Here is a 15,967-nt window from a genome sequence, read left to right as displayed (position 1 = left end):
CCCCCCCGCAGAATCCCATATAATTGGCATTCTCTTAAATCTGTTCTCCTGAGTAAGGTTTCCTGTGTTCATTCTACTTCTTACTTAGTGCACTCCTGTTTTGTTTGTAAACATACCTTATTATTCTGTGCACTAAGTTTCATTCTATCCTATCCTCAGCATTTTCTCTGATTTCTTTAGTGCCTACCATTTAGTTGACTCCCTTGATTTATACATATGCCCAATTTTCATCTTTTTCTTCAACCATATGTCCCTTTGAAAATCTGTGATCTGCCATTGTTTTCAAGGTGAATATCCAAATTCTCAGTATAACTCTCCAAAATCTGGTCCCTAGCAGTATTTCAGCCTATTTCTTCACACTTTCTTCCTTACATACTTTTGTATAATTTCAGACAATAAATAGGACCACCAACTTGCTAGAAATGCCATTTCATGTGTCCACGTGCTGTTGTCTCTGAAGTGTTTCATCTGGAAGTCTGGAAAACTATCTCCTGCATATGTCTGACTCACTTATTCTCATTTTATGTTTTATTTTTGTTCAATTCTTGAAAAAATTTTCTTTATTTTTATTATTGACACTATTACGGATGCCCCCATTTCCCCCAAGCCTTCTGCCTACTTTTACCCAGCCCCCACCTGCTTCCCTCTAGCCATCACTATACAGCGAGCTACTCACTTCCCCTTCTGTCATTTAGTCTCCCCTGCCCGCCCCGCTCAGATGGCTGTCAGACTGTTCCATACATCCATGCCTCTGTTTCTGTTTTGTTTGTCATTTTATTTTGTTAATTAGATCCCAGATGTAAGTGAGATTGTATGGTATTTATCTTTTTCTGACTAGTGTACTTTACTTAGCATAATAATTCCCAGGCCCATCTTTGCTATGGCGAAAGGCAAAAGTTCTTTATTTTTATTGGCTGTGTAAGTATGTACAACAGCTTTTTTATTCACTCATTTGTGCTGGGCATTTGGACTTTTTTCCAGATCTTGCCTGTTATAAATAAGGCTGCTATGAATGTAGGGGTACATATATTCTGTCTGATTAGTGTTTCAGAATTCTTAGGATATATTCCCAGAAGTGGGATCACTGGGTCAAAAGGCAATTCTGTTTTAATTTTTTGAGGAAAGTCCATACAGTGTTCCGCAGTGGCTGCACCAGTCTGCATTCCCACCAACAGTACGCAGGGGTTCCCTTTTCTCCACAACCTCACCAGCACTTGTTCTTAATTTAGTGATGGTAGCCATTCTGGCAGGTGTGAGGTGATATGTCATTGCGTTTTTCTTTTTCTTTTTTTCTTTTGTATATTGTATTGGTTATGCTATTATGGTTGTCCCATTTTTTCTCCCTTTTATCTCCCTCTGCCCTGCACCCCCTTCCCACCATCATTCCACCCCCCCTTTAGATCATGTCCATGGATCATACATACAAGTTCTTTGGCTTCCCCACTTCCCATACTATTCTTAACCTCCCCCTATCTATTTTCTACGTACCATTTATGCTTCTTATTCCCTTTTCTTTTCCCCCATTCGCTCCTCTCCTGCTCCCTGCTGATAACCTTCCATGTGCTCTGATCTCCATTCCTGCTCTAGTTTGCTTAGTTCCTTTTTTTTTTTACAGTTTGGTTGTTGATAGTTGTGAGTTTATTGTCATTTTACTGTTAATATTTTTTAATCTTCTTTTTCTTAAATAAGTCTCTTTAACATTTCATATAATAAGGGCTTGGTGATGATGAACTCCTTTAACTTCACCTTATGTGGGAAGCACTTTATCTGCCCTTCCATTCTAAATGATAGCTTTGCTGGGTAGAGTCATCTTGGATGTAGGTCCTTGCCTTTCATGACTTAGAATACTTCTTTCCAGCCCCTTCTTCCCTGCAAAGTTTCTTTTGAGAAATCAGCTGATAGTCTTAAGGGCACTCCTTTGTAGGTAACTGACTCCTTTTGTCTTGCTGTTTTTAAGATTCTTTCCTCATCTTTAATCTTGGGTAATACAATTATGACATGTCTTGGTATGTGCTTCCTTGAGTCCAACTTCTTTGGGACTCTGTGGGCTTCCTGGACTTCCTAGAAGTCTGTTTCCTTTGCCAGATTGGGGAAGTTCTCCTTCATTATGTTTTCAAATAAGCTTTCAATTTCTTGCTCTTTCTCTTCTCCTTCTGGCACCCCTGTGATTCAGATGTTGGAACATTTCAAGCTGTCCCAGAGGTTCCAAAGCCTTTCCACATTTTTTTGAATTCTTGTTTCTTAATTCTTTCTAGTTGAATGTTTCTTCATTCTATTCCAAGTCATTGATTTGAGTCCCACTTTCCTTCCCATCTCTGTTCCGGTATATTTCCCTTTATTTCCCTTTGCATATCCTTCACTTCTTCCTCTATTTTGCAACCATACTCAACCATTTCTGTGAGCATCCTTGAATACCAGTGTTTTGAACTCTGCATCTGATAGGTTGGCTAGCTCTTCATTGCTTAGTTGTATTTTTTCTGGAACTTTGATTTGTTCTTTCATTTGGGCCATATTTTTTTGTCTTGGTGAACCTGTTACTTAGTAAGGGGCAGAGCCTTAGGAATTCATCAGGGTGGGGCAACCCACATGAGAGCATTGTGGCACTGTATGTGGGGCAGGGATCAGAGAGGGAACAGTGCTGCTTGCTCAGCTCCCCATTGCTTTTCAGTCACTTCCCCCACTATCCATAAGCATAGTGGGCCCTTCTGGTGCTGATTCCCAGATGGGTAAGCTTGTGTACATTCTAAGGCCTTATGGGTCTCTCCAACAAACTCCTGTGAGGATGGGAGTTTCTCCCACCTCTGCATCCCCCCTCAGATTTGTGCAGCCAGAGGTTTTGAGGCTTTATGTACCTGTGCTGGAACCCTGGGTTGTGTGGTCTGTCTCATTACCCAGTTGTTTCTCCCAGTTGATCTGCACACAAATGTGAGACTGCCTAGTCCACCACCTTGCCACTTATCCTCTTTGTCCTGGCTGCCCATCTCTGCCCCTACTACCAGTCTGAATGAATGTTTCTTTAACTTCTTGGTTGTTGGACTTCCATACAGTTTGATTTTTCTGTCAGTTCTGGTTGTTTTTCGTTTTTATATTGGTTGTTGTCCTTCATTTGGTTGTGCAAGGAAGCAAAGTGTATCTACCTATGCCACTATCTTGGCAGGAAGTCCCCTCATTGTGGTTTTAATTTGCATCTCTCTCGTGATTAGTGACATTGAACATGTTTTCATATGTCTTTTGGTCAACTGTATATTTTCTTTGGAGAATTATCTATTCGAGTCCTCTGCCCATTTTTTGTCTTCCTTGTTTTGAATTGTGTAAGTTCTTTATATCTTTTTGAAATTAAACCCTTATCAAATATATCATTGGTAAGTATGTTCTTCCATACAGTGGGTTTCCTTTTTATTTTGTTGGTGGTGTCATGTTGTGCAGAAGCTTTTTAGTTTGATGTAGTCCCATTTGTTTATTTTTTTTTATTTCCCTTGTCCTAGGAAACGTATTAGCAAAACTATCACTAAGAGAGACATCCGAGATTTGGCAGCCTATGTTTTCTTCTAGGATTTTTATGGTTTTGTGGCTTACATTTAAGTCTTTTATCCATTTTGAATTTATCCTTTTGTATAGTGTAAGTTGGTGGTCTAGTTTCCTTTTTTTGAATGTACCTGTTCAGTTTTCAAGAGACCATCTTTACCCCATTGTATGCTCTTGTTTCCCTTGTCAAATATTAATTGACCGTAAAAGTAAGGGCTGAGGCCCTGGCTGGTGTAGCTCAGTGGCTTGATCGCTGGCCTGCAAACCAAAGGGTTGACGGTTTGATTCCCACCCAGTCAGGGTACATGCCTGGGTTTTCTGCCAGGTCCCCAGTAGGGGACATGCAAGAGACAACCACATATTGATGTTTCTTTCCCTCTCTTTCTCCCTCCCTCCCTCCCCTTGTTTCTAAAAGAAACAAAATCATTTTAAAAAATGGGTTGATTTCTGGGCTCTCTGTTCTGTTTCCTTGTTCTTTAAGACTCAAGTCTGGGAAGCTTCACTTGATCAGGCCTCTTCCACTAAGTCTAGGTTTGATACTCATCTTGAATCATAGCATTTAAACATTTCCATTATAGCATGTTTTACATTACATTGAATTATTATTTATTTATTTGGCCTCCATCCTTAGACTTTGAATGCTCTGGCAGGACACTGTTCTCCCAAATCCGGATGTATTAACACATGGATTATAATTAGAGCAGTGTCACTAGTCCCTTTTTTAACACAGGGCCCTGCTCTTTGCCTCTCCGTCTGCATGGCTTAATCTAATGTCTGGAAGTTGTGGATGCTTTAGAAATAAGTAGCTAGTTTATTAGTGTACATATTAGTGTTCTTTGAATTTTACAACCTTTAAAAAAGGCTAGCTATTAAGGTATCGAAAGGTTATATGACTTATTTATTGCTATATCAGTCATTTTTTCAGTCTTAAAAATGACAGCCAATTTATGTGTATCATAGTGATAGAATATGTTTCAAGTTTAAAGTATATACTTTACAAAGACTGTTCTATATTAGAAGCTTAAAATAAACAGATGAAAGAAAATACACTTAAATTTTATATTTATTTTGTACATAAATTATTTTTGATGTATCAGCATAGTGGTTAGACAGGAATTTACTTCATGAAGTATTTTCCATGATATTTTAGGACCCAGCTGGCACGATATGTAGTTATTATAGTATTATTCATTTGATGTATATTTTTATTTTAAACGTAGGTATGAGCACTTTTCTTCATGTCTTAAGCAAGTATTAGGTCTTCTTAATGGAAAGGATCCTGATTCTTCTTCAAAGGTATGTAAAAACATGACTGTTTTAAACTTTTTAAATACTATAATGTGGAGAAAGTCTAAGTACACAGTTCTCTCAATTTTTACAAACTAAACACAGATGTATAACCGGTGTGTAGATCAGAAAACAAAACATTACCAATGCTCTAGAACCCTCCTCTAGACTGGTACACTGGTACAGTTCCTTTTGAAAACTATTCCATGGTGCCTACTAAACGTATGTGTACCGTGTAACACAGCAGTTCTACTCCTAGCTATATAGCCAAGAAAGACATGTCCATAAGTTCACCAGAATACATGTACAGATTGTTTGACGAATAGAAAACAAAATGTTTTAAATGATACCATTTACAGATTTTTTAAAATGTCAAATGCTTAGGGGATAAATCCAACAGAACATGTACAAAGCCTCTACTATGAAATTACAAAACATTGAGAGAAATAAAAAACCTAAATAAATATGGACACACTAAAGTTCATAGATTACAAGAGTTTACAATATTAGGTCAGTCACAATTCTAGGACATTGTAGTGGTTTTTGTTTTTATTTTGGTATATGTGGAAATTGGGCAGCTGATTATAAAATTTTGCTTTTAAAGAGTTTGTTTATTTATTTTTAGAGAGAGGGGAAAAGAGGGGGTGAAACATTGATCAGTTGCCTGTCACACACTCCCAACTGGGGACCTCACACACAACCCAGGCATGTGCCCTGACTGGGAATTGAACTGGCAATCCTTTTGGTTCATAGGCCAGCACTCAATCCACTGAGTTACACTAGCCAGGACTTATTATAAAATTTGTGTGGTTATGCATAAGTCCAAAAATAACCATGGCTATCCTGAAAAAAAGAACAAAGTTGGAGGGTTTATAATACTATCAGATATCAAGATTTAATATGAAGCTACAAAAATTAAAACAGTACAGTATTAGCATAAGTGTAGACAGCTAGCCCAATGGAACAAATACAGTGCAAACCAAACCTGTAGTTTTTAGATCTTCTGAGAACAGTGTAGTCTTAAAAGTATGGTCATTTTAATAAATACTCCTGGGTCAGTTGAATATCCATATGGTAAGAAAACTGAATTTTGCCCCTTAACTCACACCAAATGTGAAAATTAGTTCAAGAAAGATTGTAGATCTATATGTGAAAGGTAAAACAATGAACTTTCAGAAGAAACACCTAACAGAGTATCTTTATAGCCTTGGAAGAGACAAAGATTTTCTTAAACAGGAAATAAAAACAACTGTATAGGAAAAAAGTTGATAAGTGGGACTATATTAAAATTAAGGGTTTCTGTTCGTGAAAAGACTACCAGTAAAGGAGTGAAAGGGCAACTCACAGCATGGGAAAAGGTACCTATAATACATATATCCAACAAAGAACTCTTATCTAAAATATATTATTTAAAAACTTGGGCATATACATCAGAAAAAACACTGAATGTAATAGCTAACCTAAACAAAACTTGAATTGGTCAATAAACATGAAATGGTTACTCAGTTTATTAATACTCAGGGAATGCAAAAATAGTAATGCAATACCACTGCATATCCACCAGATGATTAAAGTTAAAAATAGGGATAAGAGCAAGCATAGATAAGAATGTAAAGAATTCCTAAGTGTCCCAATACTGATGGGCTGAAAATTGATACAACCACTTATGAAAACTGTGTTATCTACTAACAGTTGACCACGTGCATACACCAGGACCCAGCCATTTCTACTCTTAGGTGTCTACCTCAAAGAACTGAATGCATGTTTACCAGAAGACATATACAAAACACAGCAGTACTGCTCCTAATAGCCAAGAATTAGAAACAACTCAGATACTCTCTTGCTATGTGAAATGGGCACATAAACTGTAGTATATTTAAACACTGGAATACAATCATCCACCACAGGGAAGCATTCTGAGAAATGAGTCATTGTATGAACATGGTAAATGTATCCATACAAACCTAGGTGGTATAGCCTCTTGGTCCTGGGCTACAAAATTGTACAGCATATTACTGTATCAGATGCTGTAGGCAGTTGTAATACATGGTATTTATGCATCTCAACATAGAAAAGGTACAGTGAAATTACAGAATAAAGGATAAAAAATGGTGCACTGTGTAGGGCACTTACCATGCATGAGGTTGCTCTGGGTGAGTGAATGAGTGAGTAGTGAATATGAAGGTATAGGATGTTAATGAAGACTTTAAAAACAGTGAACACTTAGGCTGCCCAAAGTGCATAAAATGCAAGATTAAATCAAGCACAAGAGAAAACATTATAGTCAAGGGGTACCAAACACAAGTTCTTTGAAGATGCTACTGGCATTAACAGCATACTGTTTTGTAGCAAACTTGTTTTTGTTCTAATAAGAGAGTACACTCTAAAATAGTGATTAAAAGCATTCTATAGTAAATATGTAAAGTAATAACATAGTCATTTGTTGTCAAGTAGTATGTGCTGAGAATAATATGTGCTACACTTTTATACAACTAGCAAGCAGTAAGTTTGTTTACACCAGTGTCACCACAAATACATGAGTAATGTGTTGCACTCTGAAATTAAGATGACGCTAAGTGATATTTTTGAGCTCCAAAATGATTTTATGTGACTACCAGTGTATATGTGGTCTGTCATTGAAATGTCATGTGGCATGTGACTGTACTGTACAGCAGAGAGCATGAGTGAAATGCAATAATGATGCAACTCTAGCCAGCAGGGTCTGTGTATTGTGGCTGTGACGAACAAATTCACACAGGCTAGGGAAGTCCTGTGGAGGAAAGGTACGGCACGGCCGCTCACTAAGTGAAAGAGCAGCCTGACCCTTGCCTGGACTGTCTTTTATTGCTTGTCTGGGTACATACATGGAGAATAGTCCTCATTTACTATGCACAGGTTCGCTTTAGATGATTACATTTTATAGATAATAAAGGAAAGAATGTTGCTAATTACTTCAAAGAAAAGGATATTTTGCAAATGCAAAGGGAAAAATGGTTGAACTGGTTATACCTCCATACTTGGGAGGTTTAGCACAGATTTTAGGAAGTTACTTTAAAGATACGCAGTAAACATTTCTTGCCTCAATTCAGGGTTGAGGGAGTTTGAGCAAAAAGCAAGCCTGAAAGGTACAATGCAGGCCTGATTCCCCACAGGAAAACCGATTCGTGGGCGCAGTTCTGTGCCGACTTGCTCCCTGGCAGTTTTCCAAATAGGTCTGTGCTATATTCGCCACTGCCACACAGATAGGTTCCCTATACAGTAGCATGCAACAGTGAATAAATCTCAGTAGCACAGTGCTAAGCCAGACATAAGAATATACACTATAAGATGCTGCTTATATACAGTGTGGGGCATAAGTAGGTTTGTTAATTATTGTATTATTTTCTATATGAATGACTATAAACCTACGGTTGCCCAACTGTAAATTTTCATGTGATTATTTAGTATAAGCTGGTAAGCTGATTGAAAAAAATTATGTAGAAATACGAAGATCCAGGAATAGCTGAGATAAAATTAGTCTATGGTGTCAGAAATCTGATGTGGAGGAGTGGTTTCTTATTGCCTTAGGAGGAGACACAGTGGATTCTGGAGTTCTGGTAGAATTTTCCTTCTTGATCTGGTTGCTAGTTACACAAATGTATTTACTTTGGGAAAACCAACTAGATTTGCACTAGTGATTGATTTGTTTACTTCTCTGTATAGTACACTTACTGAGAAAGTGTACTTGAGGAAGTATTTTCTTGTGTGTAACACATCTCTAGTAAGATAAGAAACTAGTAACATTGCTTGCCCCCAGAGAGTTTAGCTGGAGATCAGGCTGATACTTTTGACTTTGGAATCAAGAAAATGTATTACCTGTTCAAAAGTAAGTACTATAATTTATATACACAATGGAATTCTATGCAGCAGAAAGAAAGAAGGAGCTCCTACCTTTTGCAACAGCATGGATGGAACTGGAAAGCATTGTGCTGAGTGAAATAAGCCAGGTGGTGAAGGGCAAATTCCATATGATATCACCTTTAACAGGAAGCTAAACAACAAAACAATGAAGCAAGCAAAATATAACCAAAGACACTGAAATAGAGAACAGGCTGACAGTGACCAGAGGGGAGAGGGGAGGGAATTTAGAGGAACAAATATAAAGGATACATGGACAACAACTAAGAAGGGTGGAAATGGGAGGGAGGCGGGGAGCATGGGGGGTGGGATGGGATGGGAGTAATAGACAGAAAACTGTACTTGAAAAATAATTAAAATAAATTTAAAAAATCAAAGATTACTTACCTTTTGTTTCATAGTAAATGCTAATAGGCTGAATTCTATTCATATTAGATACTCTAAGTTGATTAAAGCACAAATCCCAATTACAAGTCATTTACAAGAAACAAAGGTGGAAAATAAGTGATAGGCTAAAAGATACAAAAAAAATTTTGCAATAGGTTGGTAGTGTTTGGAATAAGGTAGAGTTTAACATAACAAGTTGATGTGTGATGTTATATAATGATATAAGGCCAAATTACAAAAGAAAGCAGAAATGAAGTGGAAGAGGGCATAACATTGACACTACATAAACATAGTGTGGAAAAAGCCATTCTTTAGGTTTTAACCTTTTGGAATGCCACTTTTAAATATTAACCTAAAGTATGCTTTATAGCAGTTCTTGAATCTTAGCATGACAGCAAGGATTAATTACTAATCTTATTTTAATTTTTTTCCATTTTAAAAACAAAACATTTATGCTTAAAAAATTAAGTACAATTTATTAGTTGAACATTAGCTGAAGTTGCCCTTTCTTCTTTGGTTTTCAAAGTCCTGTTTATCAGGAGTAACCACCAAGAGCAAATGTCTTTGTAACTTTGTGGAACTTAAGTAACTCATTTTGAAAAGTAATATCGAAAGGAAACTTGGAAGCTGCTCCTAAATTTTGTTGTATTTTCTTTAAAAATGTATGTCATTTTCAGCTTCATAATTTGATTGCTTTGTGTGAAATTGACATTTAATGAAGACTTTATATTGCACAGGTTTTAGAATTACTTCTTGCCTTCTGTTCAGTGACTCAGCTGCGTCATGTGCTCACTCAGATGGTATTTGAACAGTCTTCACCTGGCAACACCGTCCTGGGGAGCCGTTCTAAATGTTTAGAACCTAGTGTAGCTCTCCTTCGTTGGTCAAGCCAACCCATGGATGGATCGGAAAACTGTTCTATTTTAGCACTGGAGTTGCTCAAGGAAATATTTGAGGTAATATTTGATAATTTGGCTCTTCCACTTTTATGATTCTCAGTGAACAGTTAGTTTTCAAAAATATTCATAATAAACTTCCAGTTAGTTGTTCATACACTTTAGGAACACTTCTCCATTGCTAGTCTCCATACCATTTACCTACTGAATATCTTTTTTCTGACAAAGTCACAAATATTAGTGTTTTTCTTGCTTTCACTGAATAGTGCTTTGTGTTTGTGTATATGTATATGTTTATATATGTGTGTATATATACTTTTCAATGTAATAAGAAAGGCTTTTGACTTGTATGTTTTGCTGCTGTACGATGATTTTTTGAAGTAATCACATTCTGTCTTTCTCAGTAGATACTGTCTGCTCTCTCCGTTAGCCTGTTGAATGGATTAACAGAGGAATATTGGATTCAGTGAAATGGCATAGAGCATGCTATACACTCCTAGTCACTTAGGATACAGACAAAAATTTTTTCTGTAGAAGCTATTACATTCTAGCGGATTCTACTATCAGAATTATTTTGTGTTCTCTACTCCTCTCCCTGTTTTTACCCATTCTGCCTACCCTCACTATTTTCCTAGAATGTCTCCCCTCTCCTTACTAGATCCTGTGCACAAACAAAAATGTGTATGAATGATTTCATATATTTGTTAAGAATTATGCTCAAGTTGTGTTTTCTGTTGTCTGTTGGTCTTGACTGTTAATCAGTTTTAGTATTTAGAAATCCTTCAGATTCTTGATGGGAATTATTTGTGGTTGTAAAACATTAAGACTAGTATCCATTTATTATTTAGATTATTTAAATCTATTTAATTATTATGATTACATTTAGCAAGTTCAGTATACTTGTTTTTAATACAAACTTTTAATTTATAACAATTTTTAAACGACAAATATAGTTCATTTAAAAATGTCTTGTTTACAGCTGATTAACCCAAAAATTTATTGTTTAATTTGAGAAAAAAGGTCATTATTGCCCTGAAAACTGGATAAAAGGAGAGATTTTAAGGATATATAGTATATACTATTAAATGACAAATAAGGATATACTATTAAAATAATTATAAAAATTTAAAAAGAATAGCAGCTACATGAGGACTGTTTCTGCATTCTATATTTCATCCTTTGTTTTGTTTTGTTTTTAATCATTGGTGATGGTTATGTTCCAGGATGTCATAGATACTGCTAACAGTTCCTCGGCTGACTGTTTTGTGACCCTTCTGCTGCCCTCAATCCTTGATCAGCTGCAGTTCACAGAGCAAAATCTCGATGAGACCTTAATAAGGAATAAATGTGAAAGGATGGTCAAAGCTATTGAAGTTTTGTTAAATATCCTTTACTGTTACAAACATGGAAACTAAATAACCACTCTTTTTTTTTTCAGCAATTGTATTTCTTGCATTTTTGTCTTTACCTATAATTTATAATTTCTCGGGTTTATATCTCTTCAGAATGATTGGACTAAAGTTTAACCTATAGAACTAATTTTCAAAGAGTTTCTGTAAAAGTTATTCAGACTTTTTTTACCTTATTTCTATGTAAACCTTTTAAGCTAAAGAATATTTTTAGAAGTGCTTTTTAAACTTGATTTAGACATTTTTATCACAATTTGAGATTGGAGCTATATTCTAAAATAACTGCCCTATTACCTTCTTCTGACGCTGTTCGCTGCCCCTGGATGATTGCAGTGCTGTCTTTGCTGAAGTGCATCAAAATAAGTGAATGTTGGTGAGTGTGTCATTGTTTTAGCTCTGATTTTTAGCTGTGTTTTCTTTAAAGCATAAATGTTTTTAGTAACGGTACCATCATACTTGGTAATAAAAAGACAAATATTATCAAGACAAATGAATTTATTTTTTAAAAAACTCCCTTGAGTGCAATTAGTGTAACTGCTTAATGACTGTAATTTCTGTATACTGATTTTCCTAGGTCTTTCCTTGTCAGCTTTTTTTTTTTTTTAGGTCAGCTGATTCTAAGTCTCTAAAAAGTCCAGATCTCAATTTTTTAGTATTTTATTATTATTATCAGCAAGGAGCCACTGTATCTGAGCCAGATCACTTACATTTGCCTCATCAGGTTTTTTGTATCTCAAAACAAGAAGAATTTGTTCAAATTTGTCTTGTCTTAGAGCAAACTCCACATTTCTTTAACCTCCTCTTATAAGCCGCTGCTTCTTAATTTTCTTATTCCTTTATAGCAGTGATTCTCAACTTCAGCAATTTATTAGAATCACCAGAAGAGCATTTAAAAAATACTGACCTGAGAACCTTTCTTTTAACGATGCTAATTTAGATGGAGTTACGTGAAACCCTAGAAGGGGGAGTGTTTATGATTATTTGGTGATTCTGGCATACAGCCAAAATTGAAAACCACTGCTGTAGAGGCATGATTATTTTCCCTGACCTTATAAATATCTATGATATATTCAGGCCTTCTCTCATAAATTGGCACAAAACTTGACCCTTTTCAAATAATGCTCAAAATAACTTAGCAATATATCAACTATGAGAAAATAACTTCCTTTAGTTCAACAAACATTTACTGAACTGTTGTGATACCTGCTATCAGAAAAATCACATCTAGTAGAGAAACAGACACATTGGTTTTACCTTTCAGTCAGAAACTTTCAGTGTTACTCTCATCTCTTGCCACTTACCAGTTATTAAATGCTCTGAGCTCTAATTTCCTAATCTGTCATTGAGTAACTGTAACAATAATTACACTGAATTGCAGTGAGGAGGTAATTTGTATGCAGTCATTCTAAATGCTAGAAAGTGCCATACGAATATGTTTCTTGGAGAATGTGTCCCTTAACAAAACTTACCTCTCTGTGGAGATGATACTCTAAAAATGCACATTGCAAAAATTCTGACTACTATCAAGTGTACTACGCTGATAGAACAACAGTTTACATATGGCAAGATTGATCTGGGGTTCGGAACAAAGGTAGCTGATTCTGAACTGAGGTAAGTATATGAACTCCAAATTGCAAAATGGTAGTGATTCTAGTTCCTTTTGGAGGCCCATCCTTGGAAAATGTTCTATTAACTCAAGGTGTAGCAGAGAATTAAAAACATTTTTGTAATGAATTTTTAGAAAATGTATTCAATTCATAGGTCACATGCTTTTGAAGAAAGATATTAACATCTGTGATTTGTTTTTCATTGTGTAGGTTTGTTTTGACATGTTTTAATTTATTGTGATTACTAAGGGTCTTTCATACTCCTGAACATTTTTTCCTGGAGGTCCTTTCTGACATTGCCTTAGTAATTCCTTTTATGTGCATTTAATTTTGTATGTTTAAATGAAAAAACAGGGATAGTTTTTATTATAAGGAAATCAGTCACTGCTAAAGATTTCATAACAACAAAGACGATTTTTCTACCTTAGCGTGATAAGATGTATGGTTAAAAGTAGCATAGTAATAAGATTATTTTATCCCTCCCCTCCCACATGAATTAAGTCCATCTAACAATTATTTATTGAGAACCTGCTAAATGTTAGACACTATGATTTGTTCTCATTTTCATATCGTAATTGTTGGAATTGCCTTCTCCAATAACAAGGATTATCTGTTGACTTTTTGTACACAGTTTTAGCTCCATGGCTGAGAATACAGCTTAGTATAGTTATTCAGTAAATATTAGGTATTTTTTATTGCCTCGTGTTGCATTCTATTGTTGATATTCCAGTGCCAAAGCTAACCATTAAATGGGTTGTGTTACCAATGCTGCTGGTAATTTGAAGCAGAAAGTTAAAACTTTGTGGCATCTGAGGGTAGAAAAAGAAGTGCCCTCTCACCTGTTAACACTGGTTTGTTGTCTTTGGGTCTTGGGTTGATATGGATGGTGGTGTCTGTGATATTTTTACTTCTTGGTGATGTTTTTACTTCTCAAAACAAACAATACTGTGTTTCCTTGAGGTTTAAAAACAAAGATGTTGTTTTTTTCCATTTTCTTTGGAATTGTGGACAAAGATAAACTTTAAGCAGTGTTTGAGTTAACTAATTTAAATATGATGTTTCTTAAAGCAAACTTGCTGCTGATGTAATTTTGAAAACTCTTAATTTGATGAACAAACTTAAACATTTGGTTCCTGGTATGGAAGTAAGCTTCTACAAAATCCTTCAGGTCAGTTTAAAATCTTCATATAATTGAAATTTATTCCCAATGTATGTTTTTGTTTTAGTTTTAAAATTCTTAATTTTTGGATGATTTTCTTAGAACTGGCATCCAGAAGAACGTTTAGAGTTGTTCATTGTCTTATGTAGCTATAATATTATCACTGCACAGTTAATTTTTACAGTTTCATAGAAATCGAACATAAGTGCATCTGGTTCTAATATACAGAATGTCCCTAAGATCAGTGTTAGCTCAGCCTTTTTCTTTTTTGGGTCCTGCTTCAGGTTCCTTAACTCATTTTTATTGGCATTATGGTGATAAGGGAAGTCTTCTGTGTTTTGGGGTTTTTGTTTCTAGTTGGAGTTGATGAGTTAGGATATTAAAGGAATAGGGAGACATTTGGAAAGGACTTGATTGTCAAGAATGAGATTAGAGAGGGTATGGAAAAAATAGCTAACTCACAAATTTTAGTGATAGTAGCTGAAACGGAGCTCTAGATGCTTACCTTGATATCCATAAAACCTGTTTTCTAATAGATATTTAATGTGTGTTAATAAAGGTATTGTAATAACAAAGATGGTTCTCATGTCTTTATAGATGGGGTAGAAACCAAAACCGAAACCTAAGGCTGAGGCCACTTGTACACTTTGACAGCCTAAGGCTTAAGAGATAGTTCAGGTACTGAATCTACCTCTTACTAGTCACTGCAGACTTGAGCAAGTTCTTTCACCTCCCTGAGCTCCAGGTTCCTGACTACAAAGTGCAGATAATGATCCCCCTTCATGGGAGGACTTATGGTGGGTTGTCATAGGGTTATGAAGTTAAAGGCCAGCTCTTTGCACGATTCTGTGGCATTGCATTATACTTTGAGTAACTACAAGACACTCACATTGTAAAATGTTGATAGTTATAAAAGGATACATGCTCTAATGTTTTTCTCAATTTTTACTCAGCTTAAAAATTGAGTCAGACTGACTTTATGTCAATTCTTAGGTGTTTTTTGGAATGGGTGACTTGGGGCTTACAGTACCAATGCAAAATTTTTATTGACATCAAGGAGTTACGTGGTATTTAATTGCATCAGTCAGTTGTGGATACTTTAAATTCATCAGAATTTTGAGGTGTGATTTTTCAAGGGCACAACTAAATGCATTCTAAACCATTGCCAGATTTTTAAAGCTAGTGTTAATATTGATTGCTAAGACCATTTTAACAAGGTAAAGACTAACAAATACACTCAAACATCAAATAGAAACACTTTAGAATTATTTAATGGCTTAGCTCTGTTTACTCATCTTACACTCTGACATTATTTATTATTTCTGCCTCTTTTTTCCTGGTTTCTGATTTACTTAGGATCCACGCCTGATAACGCCATTGGCTTTTGCTGTAACATCAGATAATAGAGAACAAGTACAGTCTGGACTGGGAATATTGTTGGAAGCTGCTCCACTGCCAGATTTTCCTGCTCTAGTGTGAGTTGTAATCACTTGCAGTGTATCTCGCAGTGCTGGGATATCCTGCTCTGTTTCTTTACTAGGGCTCAATGTAGACAGATTAGAAAATGAGTGAATTGAATACTTCATTTCAATACTTCATTGTAATTTTTCATATAATTAAGAAAACTGAGCCCTGGCTGGTGTAGCTCAGTGGATTGAGTGCAGGCCTGTGAAGCAAAAGGTCACGGGTTCGATTCCCAGTCAGGGCACATGCGTGGGTTGTAGGCCAGGTCCCCAGTGGGGGATCCATGAGAGGCAACCATACATTGATGTTTCTCTCCCGCTCTTCCTCCTTCCTGTC

At 35.9% G+C, this 15,967-nt stretch overlaps 1 protein-coding gene across 1 annotated transcript in view; it reads left to right on the top strand.

The window, feature by feature from the left end:
* CIP2A (cellular inhibitor of PP2A) overlaps positions 1-15,967 on the top strand; it is a 38,280-nt gene that overhangs the window by 10,745 nt on the left and 11,568 nt on the right. Inside the window, exons 8-13 of the mRNA XM_037063353.1 lie at positions 4,746-4,821; positions 9,834-10,052; positions 11,216-11,375; positions 12,871-13,012; positions 14,077-14,176; positions 15,524-15,642. Coding sequence (XP_036919248.1) covers positions 4,746-4,821; positions 9,834-10,052; positions 11,216-11,375; positions 12,871-13,012; positions 14,077-14,176; positions 15,524-15,642 — 816 coding nt within the window. The remainder of the gene's footprint in view (positions 1-4,745; positions 4,822-9,833; positions 10,053-11,215; positions 11,376-12,870; positions 13,013-14,076; positions 14,177-15,523; positions 15,643-15,967) is intronic.

This window comes from Sturnira hondurensis, unplaced genomic scaffold, assembly GCF_014824575.4.
Source record: "Sturnira hondurensis isolate 20B ecotype Veracruz unplaced genomic scaffold, ASM1482457v3 Scaffold0014432, whole genome shotgun sequence".
In the NCBI taxonomy this organism is placed as follows: Eukaryota; Metazoa; Chordata; class Mammalia; order Chiroptera; family Phyllostomidae; genus Sturnira; species Sturnira hondurensis.
This window is presented reverse-complemented; position numbering and strand designations above follow the sequence as displayed.